The sequence below is a fragment of the Cherax quadricarinatus genome, chromosome 44, assembly GCF_038502225.1.
Source record: "Cherax quadricarinatus isolate ZL_2023a chromosome 44, ASM3850222v1, whole genome shotgun sequence".
Lineage (NCBI taxonomy): Eukaryota > Metazoa > Arthropoda > Malacostraca > Decapoda > Parastacidae > Cherax > Cherax quadricarinatus.
The window spans coordinates 7,226,045-7,240,980 of record NC_091335.1 but is presented as its reverse complement, the minus strand read 5'-3'; the positions used below and the strand labels follow the sequence as shown (position 1 = coordinate 7,240,980).

Sequence of the window (14,936 nt, the reverse complement as noted above, 5' to 3'; positions counted from 1 at the left end):
TCCACAAGGCACAGTACTCACTCCCATCTTGTTTCTCATCCTCATATCTGACATAGACAAGGACGTCAGCCACAGCACCGTGTCTTCCTTTGCAGATGACACCCAAATCTGCATGACAGTGTCTTCCATTGCAGACTCTGCAAGGCTCCAGGCGGACATCAACCAAATCTTTCAATGGGCTGCAGAAAACAATATGAAGTTCAACGATGAGAAATTTCAATTACTCCAATATGGTAAACATGAGGAAATTAAAACTTCATCCGAGTACAAAACAAATTCCGGCCACAAAATAGAGCGAAAAACCAACGTCAAAGACCTGGGAGTGATCATGTCGGAGGATCTCACCTTCAAGGACCATAACATTGTATCAATCGCATCTGCTAGAAAAATGACAGGATGGTTAATGAGAACCTTCAAAACTAGGGATGCCAAGCCCATGATGACACTCTTCAGGTCGCTTGTTCTATCTAGGCTGGAATATTGCTGCACACTAACAGCACCTTTCAAGGCAGGTGAAATTGCTGACCTAGAAAATGTACAGAGAACCTTCACGGCGTGCATAATGGAGATAAAACACCTCAGTTACTAGGAGCGCTTGAAGTTCCTGAACTTGTACTCCCTGGAACGCAGGTGGAAGAGATATATGATTATATACACCTGGAAAATCCTAGAGGGACTAGTACCAAATTTGCACACGAAAATCACTCAACGAAAGCAAAAGACTCGGCAGACGATGCAACATCCCCCCAATAAAAAGCAGGGGTATCACTAGCACGTTAAGAGACAATACAATAAGTGTCAGGGGCCCGAGACTGTTCAACTGCCTCCCAGCATACATAAGGGGGATTACCAATAGACCCCTGGCTGTCTTCAAGCAGGCACTGGACAAGCACCTACAGTTGGTACCTGACCAGCCAGGCTGTGGCTCGTACATTGGATTGCATGCAGCCAGCAGTAACAGCCTGGTTGATCAGGCTCTGATCCACCATGAGGCCTGGTCACAGACCGGGCCGCAGGGGCATTGACCCCCTGGAACTCTCTCCAGGTAAACTCCAGGTAAATACTACAGTTATAAAACTGCAACATCAACACACCTCCTTCAGAGTACAGACACTGTACTTCCCACCTCCAGGACTCAAATCTAGCCTGGAGTTTACCTGGAGAGGGTTTCGGGGGTCAACGCCCAAGCAGCTCAGTCTGAGACCAGGCCTCATGGTGGATCAGGGTCTGATCAACCAGGCTGTTACTGCCAGCCGCACACTAACGTACAAACCACAGCCCGCTTGGTCAGGTACCGACTTTAGGTGCCTGTCCAGTGCCTTCTTGAAGACAGCCAGAGGTCTATTGGTAATCCTCCTTATGTATGTTGGGAGGCAGTTGAACAGTCATGGGCCCTGGACACTTATTGTGTTCTCTCAATGTACTCGTGGCGCCCCTGCTTTTCATCGGGGGAATGTTACATTTCCTGCCGAGTCTTTTGCTTTCATAGGGAGTGATTTTTGTGTGCAGGTTTGGTACTAATCCCTCCAGGACCTTCCAAGTCTGTATTATCATGCATCTCTCTCGCCTGCAGTCCAGGGAATACAGATCAAGGACCTTCAAACTCCAGGTCAACCGTTCCCAGCAATTTAGATGCCTTATCGTATTTATGTGTGCTGTGAAAGTTCTTTGTATGCTCTCCAGGTCTGCAACATAGCCAGCCCTGAAGAGGGCCATTAGTGTACAGCAGTATTCCAGCCTAGAGAGAACAAGCAATTTGAAGAGTGTCATCATAAACTTGGTGTCCCTAGTTCTGAAGGTTCTCATTATCCATCCTATCATTTTCCTGGCTGATGAGGTAGATACATTGTTGTGGTCTTCGAAGATGAGATCCTTTGGCATTATCACTCCCAGTTCCTTCACATTTCTTTTTTGCTCTATTGTATGGTTAGAATTTGTTGCATACCTTGATACATTTTTAATTTTCTCAAGTTTTCCATATCTGAGTAGTTGAAATTTCTCCTCGTTGAACTTCATACATTTTTGAGTGGCCCAATTAAGATTTGGTTGATATCCGCTTGGAGTCTTGCAGTGTCTTTGATGGAGGTCACTGCCGGGTTCCCCAAATCACTTCATAAATGTTTCCTTGCTCACACTCCAACAGCACATCAACACATGTTTATACTATCATATATTAAGCAATATAGCTAGGCCTAAAAAATGCATATACAGTACACACATTACTTACCTTAAAATATTTTAATCCTTAGCTTATAGTGAGTGGTGAATATATGTACTGTACGAAGTCTGAATAAATAAACACTGGGTATAATTGAAAACCACTGTAAAGTAAAGCACTGTAATGCAGGGCTTGCCTGTACTGGTGACACCTAAACTACTCAATGGGAAGTGGAGAAAACGTTTTCTTCCATAAGCCATGTGTATCATAAGAGGCAACTGAAATGCTGGGAGCAACGGGCTAGTAACCCCTTCTGTATACGTACATTACTAAATGTAAGAAAAATTAACACTTTCATTTCTTCCTTTAAAAGCCACCCTGCTTCGATGAGTGATGGCTGTTGTGTTATAAAAAAAAGTACTGTAAGGTATGAAGGGTGTCATGTCAACACTGGAAGCCACAACAACCATTCATGTTGTCAAACTTAGCTAACCAAATGTAGTTGTCTTCATCATCAACACTTCTGCCTGCATGAGATGCTGAAGGAAGTACACCTACCATCCGACTTATGACCTGCTCGACTTACGATGACTCGACTTACGACCGTGTTTTTTATGCCAAATTTCTGGGAAATAAACAAGTGTTTGTGTTGTACACAGTGTTTATCCTAAACCTTACAGTATAAAATACAGTACAAACAGCATAAAAAGTAAAGTAAAACATGAAATACCAAAATAAAACAATAAAATAAAGTCATTACAAAAATGTTATGTTGATATTCAGTAGTAAAGTTCGACTTACGACCGGTTTCTCGGAACCGAGCTCGGTCGTAAGTCGGATGGTAGGTGTACTTGACTTTCAGTGGGAAGATAGAAACAATGTATCCTCAGCAATGTCACCCACCCATTATTTACCAGGCTATTTTTACCATTGACAGGTGAGTGGTGGGGCTGTCATACTCACTGAGCTAACACTTGTGTTGCTATTACCTTCAAATCTCTGAATCATCACAAGAATCCTACATCATGCTTCATTATGTCTTAACACACAACATAGCCTTTGTTTAAACTTTTCTAATCACACACAGTTTCATTAATTTTGCTGTATCAGGACAAGTAGATGAGGAATGATGTAGATGACAAGTGGTTAAAAGATACTAATTACGGTATCCTTTTGATCTGTGTATCTTTTTTATTCCCTAATTAACTTTATTATATTTGTGGGGAAGTGCTTAACCCATAAGGGTCATAGTGCCAGGGGAATGGAATGTTATCTCGTGTTATCTAAGGTAAGGGAAGGGTGGCTCTACTGCCTTGGTTCAAAAGCCTTTCACTGCACCTGTAAGGTACACAGTTATATGCAAGAAGCTGAGCTTGTGTCTTTATATTCATCATCACAAAAATAGGGATAGGAACTTGTAGAATCACAGTCACACACAAACATACACATTTAAACATTGCTAAGTAAAACATTCTAAATCTTTAAAAGATAATCTTACTTCTTGGACTGTTGTTGGTGTTTGTTGTTTGAGTAAAGGAATCCCTTCAAGTTGGGTACAGATTTGGAGAGAGGAATGCGAATACCCAGAGCTGAAGTTGAAGAAGATAATGGAGCCGAGTGGTGACCCGACTCTGAGAAATCTGCAGCTGGACCGGGAACCCCAGTGGAGCCAACAGACCAGGACCCTGGACTCTGCAGTTCATCTGTGCTAGTGTTGAGAGAGCCAATATACTCCTCTGTCAGATTTGCTGCAATATTAACATAAAGATTAGTACATTAAGAAATTTTTTGGCAAATGCATGTTTCTGTACAAAAAATTATACAAGCCAAAACTGGCATTCAAGTGCTTGAAGCTTCACAGCATTTGTGAATTACAATTACCATACATAATGCAAAAAATCACTACAGTTATAAAACTGCAACATTAACACAGGTGTATTAATGTTGCAGTTTTATAATTGTAGTGTGAGCGAGCCTCTGGTAAGACAGTGATGGAGTGAATGATAATAAAAGTTTTTCTTTTTTGGGCCACCCTGCCTTGGTGGGAAACGGCCGATGTGTTAATAAAATAAAATAAAAGCTATATCTTTAGTAACTTATGTCCTCTGATAAGTACATGTAGAACTACTGTCGTATGTTTTGAGGTACCATTGACACCAAAAGATATATCCACCTAGGTTGAGTCATTTCAACCCCTCCCCCCCAAAAAAAAGAGAGGAAAAGCATTTACCATCATTGATTCAGTCACTGTCTTGCCAGTAGCATACTGACATCACAGTTCAGATGGGTCTCCAAACTGCAACATCCTTTAGCAGAATCCCTTATTGATGCCATATTGCTTTTATCAAATCACAGACATCTGTTCATGACTTGATAAAAACCATTCCATTGGCAAAATATTGTCAATAAAGGATTCCATAAAGTGCATTTGTCTCACCATCATGTGAGTATCTTATACTATTACCTATCCATAACTTTACAATACCTAGGTAGTAGGTTGGTAGACAGCAACCGCCCAGGGAGGTACTACCGTCCTGCCAAGTGAGTGTAAAACAAAAGCCTGTAATTGTTTTACATGATGGTAGGATTGCTGGTGTCTGTTTGTCTGTCTCATAAATATGCAAGATTACAGGTACATCTTGCTACTTCTACTTACACTTAGGTCACACTACACATACATATACAAGCATATATATACACACCCCTCTGGGTTTTCTGCTATTTTCTTTCTAGTTCTTGTGTTCTTGTTTATTTCCTCTTATCTCCATGAGGAAGTGGAACAGAATTCTTCCTCCGTAAGCCATGCGTGTTGTAAGAGGCAACTAAAATGCTGGGAGCAAGGGGTTAGTAACCCCTTCTCCCGTACAAATTACTGGAAGGACCTGCAGATACTTAATGAGCAGGGATGGCAAGCAACAATCAACTGGATTCCAAGCCACATCGACCTCGCTGGGAATGATGCGGCGGATGGCGCGGCGAAGTCAGCAACCCTTGAACCCCAGCCAGTGACCACCATCGCCATCAGCCGCAGGCAGGTGGACCTGTGGGCAGCCGCTGCAGCCAGGCGCCCGCTACCAGGGCCAGGCACATCGCAGAGCCGGATCTGGTACGACAGGGCGACCCGAGGGGAGCCCCCGCCGAGCATGCGGAGGCTAGACAGGAAGTTGCAGGTTGGGATCCACCGGCTGCAACTTGGCTACCCTACTGCCAGAAGACTCATCGACCGTGTGCGAGAGGAGTGCTGCTGCCATTGCAACCAGATGGTCCCCAAGCCACTAGTGCACTACCTCCTCGACTGCCCCGCGACGGTGCCACTCCGACGGAGGCACTTCCCAATGGCGCCTGGGGACCCGAACCGAGAAGACACCGCAGCCCAGCTAGTGTACCTGGCCGTCCGTGACCTGGGAACTCTCATCCCCATCCTGGCTGCCCATTCACCGCCTTGATGACGACGCCACATACAATGAAGAGTCGTCACGACCTCTCCATCTATTAACTCTCCTACTCCTCCTTCTTTCACTCCCCTACCTCCCCTCCCCCACCACTTAAAAAAAAAAAAAAAATCCAACGGAGCCTGTACCTGTTTTCTAGGTAAAAGTCTGAACTCGCCTAGAACCCATGCCACACTACCAACAACTTGACGGGGCAACAAGTGCCCGAAGACCCTCAACCCTGGCGATGCCTGCCAATGAAGCCCAAGTGGACGCCTGCTGATGAAGACCAAGTGACGCCTGCTGATGAAGATGAGAAGCGAGATGACACTCCCCTCTGGGGAGTCGCCGCAAGAGAGAAGAAGAGGTTACCCTCCAGCCGGAGGGCCCAAGAAAGAAGACAGAAGAAAGAAGAAGATGAACGACACCCCCAACCGGGGGCCACAGCCGGGTCACCATATGGAGAAGACCCGGGACGGAAGTACCGGCAAACCTCTAATGAATGAATGAATGTACAAATTACTAAATTTAAAAAGAGAAACTTTCGTTTTTCTTTTTGGGCCACCCTGCCTTGGTGGGATACGGCCAGTTTGTTGAAAAAAAAAAAACTTTACAATATTTTACACCTTACTCTTAATTTTAGACCACCCATAACATAATGATGGGGAGGCAGAGAAAAGTTCTAGCGAATTTCCTATATCTCTGCCTATTCATTATTCTTCAGGAAGACTGGATGACATTCCTAAAAGTGATTCTACAACTGGCAAATAAGAAGCTACAAAGAGTTACAACTTAACACCATCAAATACTAATAGTCTCAAGGCCAACTGCTGGAAAGGCAGCATCGTACTGCTCTAACAGCGCTATAAGACCCTTGTGGGTTTAGCGCATAGTTTTGATGATAATAATAATGTATTATTCTAAATCAGTTCAAGCTAATTTCCAGACAATACCTACTATATCTTCCAGCATATGCAGCACACGAGTATATAAGACATATGAGACAATATTTCCAGGTAGTTGTAATGTAATGGTAAACAACTACTCAAGCCTAACCCAAAGCACAGGGTGATTTTCCAAGACTTTCTGTGGTGGGAAACAAAAAGCATACCTTACATGCCAGAAAATATGGTATATCTCTCCCAGCCTCTCATAGTACTCAAACTTGCTTAGCTGAATTAGTTTTTGACAGTGGAATGAGACCTTTAAAAAGGTTGACTATTAAATAGTTTATGCAGTACTAGATTTATCCCAGTAATAAAAATAAAAATATCATGGGATTTAAAACATATATAAACGAATACAACTTATAACTTCTGATAATTCAGAAACAGCTGCAGAGACATGAAAATGCAGATAATACAACACATTTTAATAAACAGAATTATTTTATTCATGGGAAAGCACTAAATATATAAGGGTCATCAAGTACCTGGAGAATGTGAAGTACTGTACTATAATCAGGATAAGTAACAGGAAGAGATAGCTCAAATTTCTTGGAAGAAAAGCCCTTCAATGGCCAAAGAAAAGCATTCACATTGCTAAACTCACAAACTAGTATTTAGTCACTTAGCCATAATACCAACTTACCTCATAATTTTGTAATATTTTAAACTTAAGATTTAATTTAAGTCTGCCTGAAATGCCTAGCCATGCTAAGTGTTCTAGTGGTACACTCTGTAATTATTATTTTACTACATGTAAACCACACAATAACCAAATTCTATAAACTCAGCATTGTAATCCTTATAGAGAATAAACTTTGAATTTGAATTTGAATCAAGTGTGGATAAGCATACAACCCTATAGCAAAGTCAACAATAAATATGAAGTTGTACAACAAAGTTAGTAGTAAATATGGACTCACTAGGCACATCTTGGGCTTCACCAAAAGTTTGCTTGTACAGTCTCTTAACCTTAGTGTAAGCATGCTCGTAGACCTTCCAAGCCTTGCGCAACACCCAACCCCCCTTCACGTAGGAACCAATCTCTTGCTGGAGGAATGTGAGAATGGCTAGGAGAACCTGACAGTCAGCCAGAATCACTTGCTGCTCAAGCTGAGAGCCTGGCTCGTCCCCCTGATTGAGGAAGAGCACAGAGATATCAGTGCCACAGAACATTGTTAAAGCAAGATAAAATACTATTGGTGTTCATTATTCTTTTAATGAACTTAGGTTTTTGTACTGTAATTTTTATTTCATACCAATTGCTGAAATTATAAAAGTGAATAATTAGAGATTATTATCGCAGTGTTATATTCCTAGGGAAGCACTGCACTCCCCGGGAATGGGCAGTAATCATGTGTGCTCCAAGAAAGGGAAAAGTACCTCTAGTTTCTTAGATCAAGAACCCCTTATCAGTATCAATGCACACCCTCCTTGAGGGGAATTTGCAAGAGAAAAGGGACAAAATTCTTCCCTAGCACTTGACTCTCAAGTTCTAAACTATTTCTGATATGTAATCGAGCCCTAACTCTCTTAGCCTCGTGGGAGTTATCGCTTCTCTTCTTAAAACTATTTATGGAGCCAGTCTCCACCACTTTCTCACTTAGATCATTCTACTTCCCAACCACTCTGAGACTGAAGAAATACAGTGCTTACTAACAGCCCTCTAATTCACCTGTCCCTTCACCTGTTTCCCACCGCATGTCCCTGGATGCATATGTGCACCATGACTTGAATAATGTCAAAAATGCAGTAATGTCAAAAATTATTTATCTAATATGAATGAATGTCACATCAGTAGCAAATTAACCCTACAGTTCTAGTGATTTGTAAATAAAGTACAATAAACTCTAGGATATAGTTTAATGTGTACACTTTAGCATGTAGTCGAATGTGGACTAGGACATGGTTTCTTTTACACCCAAACTGGTACACATTCTTATAGCATGACTGGTTAAAGTTTACCCTATGTATCTCCTTGAAGCAAATTTATTGACAGTGTCAAGACTACAGTACATTTAAGAGGCAAGACCACAATCTGAGAGTTGACCCCTGCAACCACAAATTGGCAAGTACACACACACATAAATACTTACTTGTTCTTGGCCATTCCTTGAGCCCAGAACAATACTTTTAACAGAGGAGAACCACCCATTCTCACCCCCGCCACATCTCCTCTCCATGCTACGCAGTGTTTCCATGCTGTGAGTCACCTTCTCTTCTTCAAATGACATGACAGCATTCTAGAATACATAGAAAATATATTTAATGCACTACTGTCATATCCTACTTTCTATATGAAGTAAATAACTAACATTCTAGCAGGGTACTCTACATGCCTTTCATTGACAACTGCTCTATTGACATACAGTGCAGTATTATATAATTCTGCAATATGCCATTTTTACGGCACAATTTTTTGAGCACGAGTTACCAGGAACATATGTCGCACAATGTACAAAAACTTAATCTATAATAAAAGAGATACAATACTGTGTACCAGAATAACAAAACCTTGCTAAAACTGGAACAAAAAACTTGTATAATACAGTATAATAGTTACAGTTCTCAAATTATTATTATTTTTTTTATTATCACACTGGCCGATTCCCACCAAGGCAGGGTGGCCTGAAAAAGAAAAACTTTCACCATCATTCACTCCATCACTGTCTCGCCAGAAGGGTGCTTTACACTACAGTTTTTAAACTGCAACATTAACACCCGTCCTTCAGAGTGCAGGCACTGTACTTCCCATCTCCAGGACTCAAGTCCGGCCTGCCGGTTTCCCTGAATCCCTTCATAAATGTTACTTTGCTCACACTCCAACAGCACGTCAAATATTAAAAACCATTTGTCTCCATTCACTCCAATCAAACACGCTCACGCATGCCTGCTGGAAGTCCAAGCCCCTTTTTGTGTGCGAGGGGCTTGGACTTCCAGCAGGCATGCGTGAGTGTGTTTGATAGGAGTGAATGGAGACAAATGGTTTTTAATACTTGACGTGCTGTTGGAGTGTGAACAAAGTAACATTTATGAAGGGATTCAGGGAAACCGGCAGGCCGGACTTGAGTCCTGGAGATGGGAAGTACAGTGCCTGCACTCTGAAGGAGGGGTGTTAATGATGCAGTTTAAAAACTGTAGTGTAAAGCACCCTTCTGGCAAGACAGTGATGGAGTGAATGATGGTGAAAGTTTTTCTTTTTTGGGCCACCCTGCCTTGGTGGGATGCGGCCGATGTGTGATAATAAAAAAAATAATAATAATTTGAGAACTGTAACTATTGTACTGTATTATACAAGTTTTTTGTTCCAGTTTTAGCAAGGTTTTGTTATTCTGGTACACAGTATTGTGTACACAGTATTGTATCTCTTTTATTATAGATTAAGTTTTTGTACATCGTGCGACATATGTTCCTGGTAACTCGTGCTCAAAAAATTACCATCACAAAACATGAGGAAAAAATCAGAAAATTCATAAGGTACATTATCCCATTGAAATACTGTACCTGATAATGTAACTGACCATAATGATATATTTACTCTACTTACATTTACATTCATCAAATACTTATATACATATGATGAATAGGCTTAAGCTTGACTGAAATGCTCTGCATAACCATAGACTTTCTGCATGCAGTCAAATGTCACTCATTTCTGTATAAATATTGTATCATGTGGGAATAAAGTTTGACTTTGATAATAAGTCCAGATGCTAACTGACAACTGCACAAGATGCTTGAATTGAGGTATCAGAAACATTAATCATTGAAAAGTGAGTACACATTTGGACAGCAAAATGAAATGAGTAAAAAAAAAAAAATTGTACATTTTGGCCAAAATAAACAGATCTCATATACCTGTATTTTATTTTTCTATGCTAGTAGTTTCTCATTTTTTAACAGCACACAACTTGACCCCCATAATTTACCATAAAGGTGAGGTAACAGTAGCCCATTGCCATGTGGAGATTGTCCTGCGTGTGATGACGGAAGAGTTCCTCTGCCTCGGTGAATCTGTTGTTAAGCATCAGCTGAATACCATCACGAGCCAATTTTGTGTACTCCTCTGGTCCCAGGCTCTGTCCACTCCCTCCCTCTCTTACTCCTACCCCTCCTTCTCCTCCTCCTCCTCCATCTCCTTTTGGTCCTCCTCCACCTCCGGTATTACTGCTTCCTCCTGCTGAACACATCTTGAAGCTGCTTTTCAAAAGTCGTCAACCCATTACTCATCCTGAAACAAGATAGTTAAACTGATGACTCTGAAAGTTTGAATCACAAGACTCATAACATGAGACAACTTACTCCAAGAACCATAGAACATCTACAGTGGAGAAAAAGGAACTAGTTCTTAAAGAGTCCAATTTAGGGTCTAGGCAGAGTGAGGTGTCTGTACCTCACCAGACTGAAACAATACAACAGATTTAAATATCCTGTATGCCTGATTTTTGCTTGCTTATTTTTTAATCAACTTACTACACTAAGTACTGTATATATACATTGTACTTTATAACTAAAAATATATAACCTTTATTTTCTAAAGTATATGGTATCTATGGCATAAAGGCTTTCAGGATTACCAGATAACCGAATACAAGTTCTGGAGGTGGAATGTACAGTGCTTGTACGCTGAAGAATATGTGTGGATGTTACAGTTCAGTGGATCATTTGAACTGAAATGTCAGTGCCAATGGTAGTGCCAAGAGGAGGGCAAGGGGGACTCTGAAGTCTCCTAAATGAAAATAACAATAAACAATGGAACTTCAAAACAAGCCTTCTAGGCTGCCTCTTCCAATCAGACTGCTACCCCTAAGCTCCTCCTAGATAGAAATTCTGGAGCTGCCCCTAGCACATCCAAAAATGCAGTCAGGGAATGAGTGATAGCAAATATTTTCATAATTTGGATCTCACTACCTTGGTGGAATAATAACAGTGTTCATGGACAAGCACTAAACCTGTCAGGGTAGTAGAGAGCTTGTGGAATGGGAGGGAAGGTGGGGATGAGGAAATAAAGTTTTATCTAAAAAAGAGGAGGATATCTAATATTCATTATTATTATTATTATTACAATCAAACTAAAGTGCTAAACCCACAAGGTCCTATTCACAGGATCAAGGTATCCCTCTGACTGTGAGGTTAACGGTTAACGCTCTCGCTTCACACGGTGAGGGCCTGGGTTCGATTCCCAGCCAGAGTAGAAACATTGGACGTGTTTCTTTCCACCTGTTGTCTATGTTCCCCATCAGTAAAATGGGTACCTGGGTGTTAGTCGACTGGTGTGGGTCGCATCCTGGGACACTGACCTAAGGAGGCCTGGTCACAGACCGGGCCGCGGGGGCGTTGACCCCCGGAACTCTCTCCAGATAAACTCCAGATAAACTCGGCAAAACTCTAGCATTAGTTTAATTTTTACAATACATACATGCAACCTACGTACATCACTGAGTACGCATTTCTTGTTCAAATTGCTATTTTGGGAGACTTAAATAAAACTCTTACATTCATTTTAGTTGAGCAGCACATCTGAGCCATCAATACTTAGTATCAAGTTGTCACATGCCTGGCAGTGTAAATCAAGATGCACATCTACCAACGGCAGATTAAGGTTAGGTTGCATCAGGTTAAATTAAGGTTTGTTCAGTGGGTTTTATACCACCTATACAATATATATCAACCGTAAATCTAACTTAACGCTGCACAATTCAAACTAAAATTAACGAAAGAGATCACTGGTCAAGCAGCTGTCTACTATTATCAATTATTAAATCGTGTAACTCCACGAGGCAGGTTTATAGCGCCAGCCCGACACATCTAGTGGAAAATTATGCACTGCATGTTAGTGGCTTTCTTTTGTGCTTAATAATATTTTAATACATGTAAACTACATTCAGTATACTGCAGAAAAGAAATAAAGCTGTACTGTGTTATATGAATAAGTTGATTTAGGTACAGGTATACAAATACAGTTACACAAATTATACATAGCAACATATGTAGATTACTTAGGATAACCTAAAAAAAAAAAAAAGTCACAGTGACTCATTTCCTTTGAGTTCCTTGTAATAACTTATTTAAGCCTTAAAAGATAAAACGGCAAAGTAAATCGTCCAAGTGAAAATCAGTCACAATAAGAGAGATACCTCGAGTATACCTGGAAAGGGTTTTGGGGGTCAACGCCCCCGTGGCCCAGTCTAAGACCAGGCTTTGATATACAAGGAATAAGGTAAACCGAGTTACTGACATTAACATTAAACAGAGGATCCACTCGCTGCTAAAAATGACGACTTGGTAGCGAAGTAAGCGCTCTAGGGAGAGTAAAGTCTATTATAAAATTTGATTGTCTATTACAAGTGAGAAAGCTCAATATTAGAGGTGGAAAAATATTATGCTGGGCATAATCACATTTCATTATGGTGAGGTGTGGCAGAAGTGACCTGTGGCAGGTGTGGGTGACCCCCCTCTGGCCTAGTAGGTGACCCCCTGGTCTGGTATGTGACCCCTGGCCTGGTGGGTGACCCCCTGACCTGGCAGGTGACCCCTGATCTGGTGGGTAACCCCCTGGCCTGGCAGGTGACCCCCCCTGGCCTGGCAGGTGACCCCCCTGGCCTGGCAGGTGACCCCCTGACCTGGCAGGTGACCCCTGATCTGGTGGGTAACCCCCTGGCCTGGCAGGTGACCCCCCTGGCCTGGCAGGTGACCCCCCCTGGCCTGGCAGGTGACCCCCCCTGGCCTGGTAGGTGATCCCTGGCCTGGTAGGTGATCCCTGGCCTGGTAGGCGAGGCAGGTGACCTCAAGCCAGGGAGGCGAGGCACGTGACCTCAGGCCTGGCAGGTGACCTCAAGCCAGGCAGGTGACCTCAAGCCAGGCAGGTGACCTCAAGCCAGGCATGTGACCTCAGGCCTGGCAGGTGACCTCAAGCCAGGCAGGTGACCTCAGGCCTGGCAGGTGACCTCAAGCCAGGCAGGTGACCTCAAGCCAGGGAGACGAAGCACGTGACCTGAAGCCAGGCTGGTGACCTCAAGCCAGGGAGGCGAGGCACGTGACCTCAGGCCTGGCAGGTGACCTCAAGCCAGGGAGACGAGGCAGGTGACCTCAAGCCAGGGAGACGAGGCAGGTGACCTCAAGCCAGGGAGACGAGGCAGGTGACCTCAAGCCAGGGAGACGAGGCAGGTGACCTCAAGCCAGGGAGACGAGGCAGGTGACCTCAAGCCAGGCAGGTGACCTCAAGCCAGGGAGGCGAGGCACGTGACCTCAGGCCTGGCAGGTGACCTCAAGCCAGGGAGACGAGGCAGGTGACCTCAAGCCAGGGAGACGAGGCAGGTGACCTCAAGCCAGGCAGGTGACCTCAAGCCAGGGAGACGAGGCACGTGACCTCAAGCCAGGGAGACGAGGCACGTGACCTCAAGTCAGGTGACCTGAAGTCAGGAAGGCGAGGGGGTTGAGGTGACCTGAGGTGAGTGAGCCTGGCAGGTGGTGTCAGGTGATGGCAGCAGGTGGTGGTGGCAGCAGGTGGTGGTGTCAGGTGGTGGCAGCCACTCTGCCTGCTGGACGGAGGTCGTCTGCTGCTGCTGATCTCACAATCAAAACAAACTGGGATGATGGTTCTATGTATTTTGTTTTTTTTCATATATAATCTCTACCCTTAGAGCGAAAGTAAAGATCTGTGGATGGTATAACAGATCGGGTTAATAACCCGTAAGGGTCAAATTACCCCATATATACCTTCATATGGAAACCAAACCTGGGGAACGCTGGTGAGACATGATCACAATGTACAAAGTACTGCTCTTATGTCTACTGATATTATGTCTACTTCTGTTAATTGTACTGCCATTATATTTGTTACTGGTATGTCTACTCTTATTATATACACGGCCATAGCAAAAACAACAGGTGGTGCCAGGATGGGTAAGTTTGACAAGTGGGGTCCCACAAGGGTCAGTACCTGGACCGGAACTTTATCTTGTGCACAGACAACATAAAACTAATGAGAATACAAATAATAGCAGACCAGGAAATACTACAGATGGATCTGAACAATCTACAGAATTACTCTAGATTCAGATTTAGATTTAATCACAGCAGTGGCTAGTTTATTGTTCCCCCCATAACCATCCTGTGGACGGTAGAGCAAGAGCATATGGATACACAAAAGGCCCAGGAGCTAGGCCCAAAAGGGTTAACAGGTGTACATATGGATTTATATCTATATATCTCCAGCTCACTTATATCTTACAAGAGCAGATGTAGCCCTGCCAGAAGACTCCTGCTGGATGTGGCAACAAGAGCAGATGTAGCCCTGCCAGAAGACTCCTGCTGGATGTGGCAACAAGAGCAGATGTAGCCCTGCCAGAAGACTCCTGCTGGATGTGGCAACAAGAGCAGATGTAGCCCTGCCAGAAGATT

The 14,936-nt window shown here is 43.1% G+C and overlaps 1 protein-coding gene across 1 annotated transcript in view; it reads right to left on the bottom strand.

The window, feature by feature from the left end:
* The window catches only part of LOC128697365 (tetratricopeptide repeat protein 39C), a 49,014-nt gene extending 34,886 nt beyond the window's left edge, over positions 1-14,128 (bottom strand). Inside the window, exons 1-5 of the mRNA XM_070094060.1 lie at positions 12,933-14,128; positions 10,463-10,764; positions 8,630-8,776; positions 7,457-7,667; positions 3,657-3,906 (exon numbers count right to left, since the gene is read on the bottom strand). Coding sequence (XP_069950161.1) covers positions 3,657-3,906; positions 7,457-7,667; positions 8,630-8,776; positions 10,463-10,723 — 869 coding nt within the window. The 5' untranslated portion in view covers positions 10,724-10,764; positions 12,933-14,128. The remainder of the gene's footprint in view (positions 1-3,656; positions 3,907-7,456; positions 7,668-8,629; positions 8,777-10,462; positions 10,765-12,932) is intronic.
* Positions 14,129-14,936: the final 808 nt, after the last annotated feature.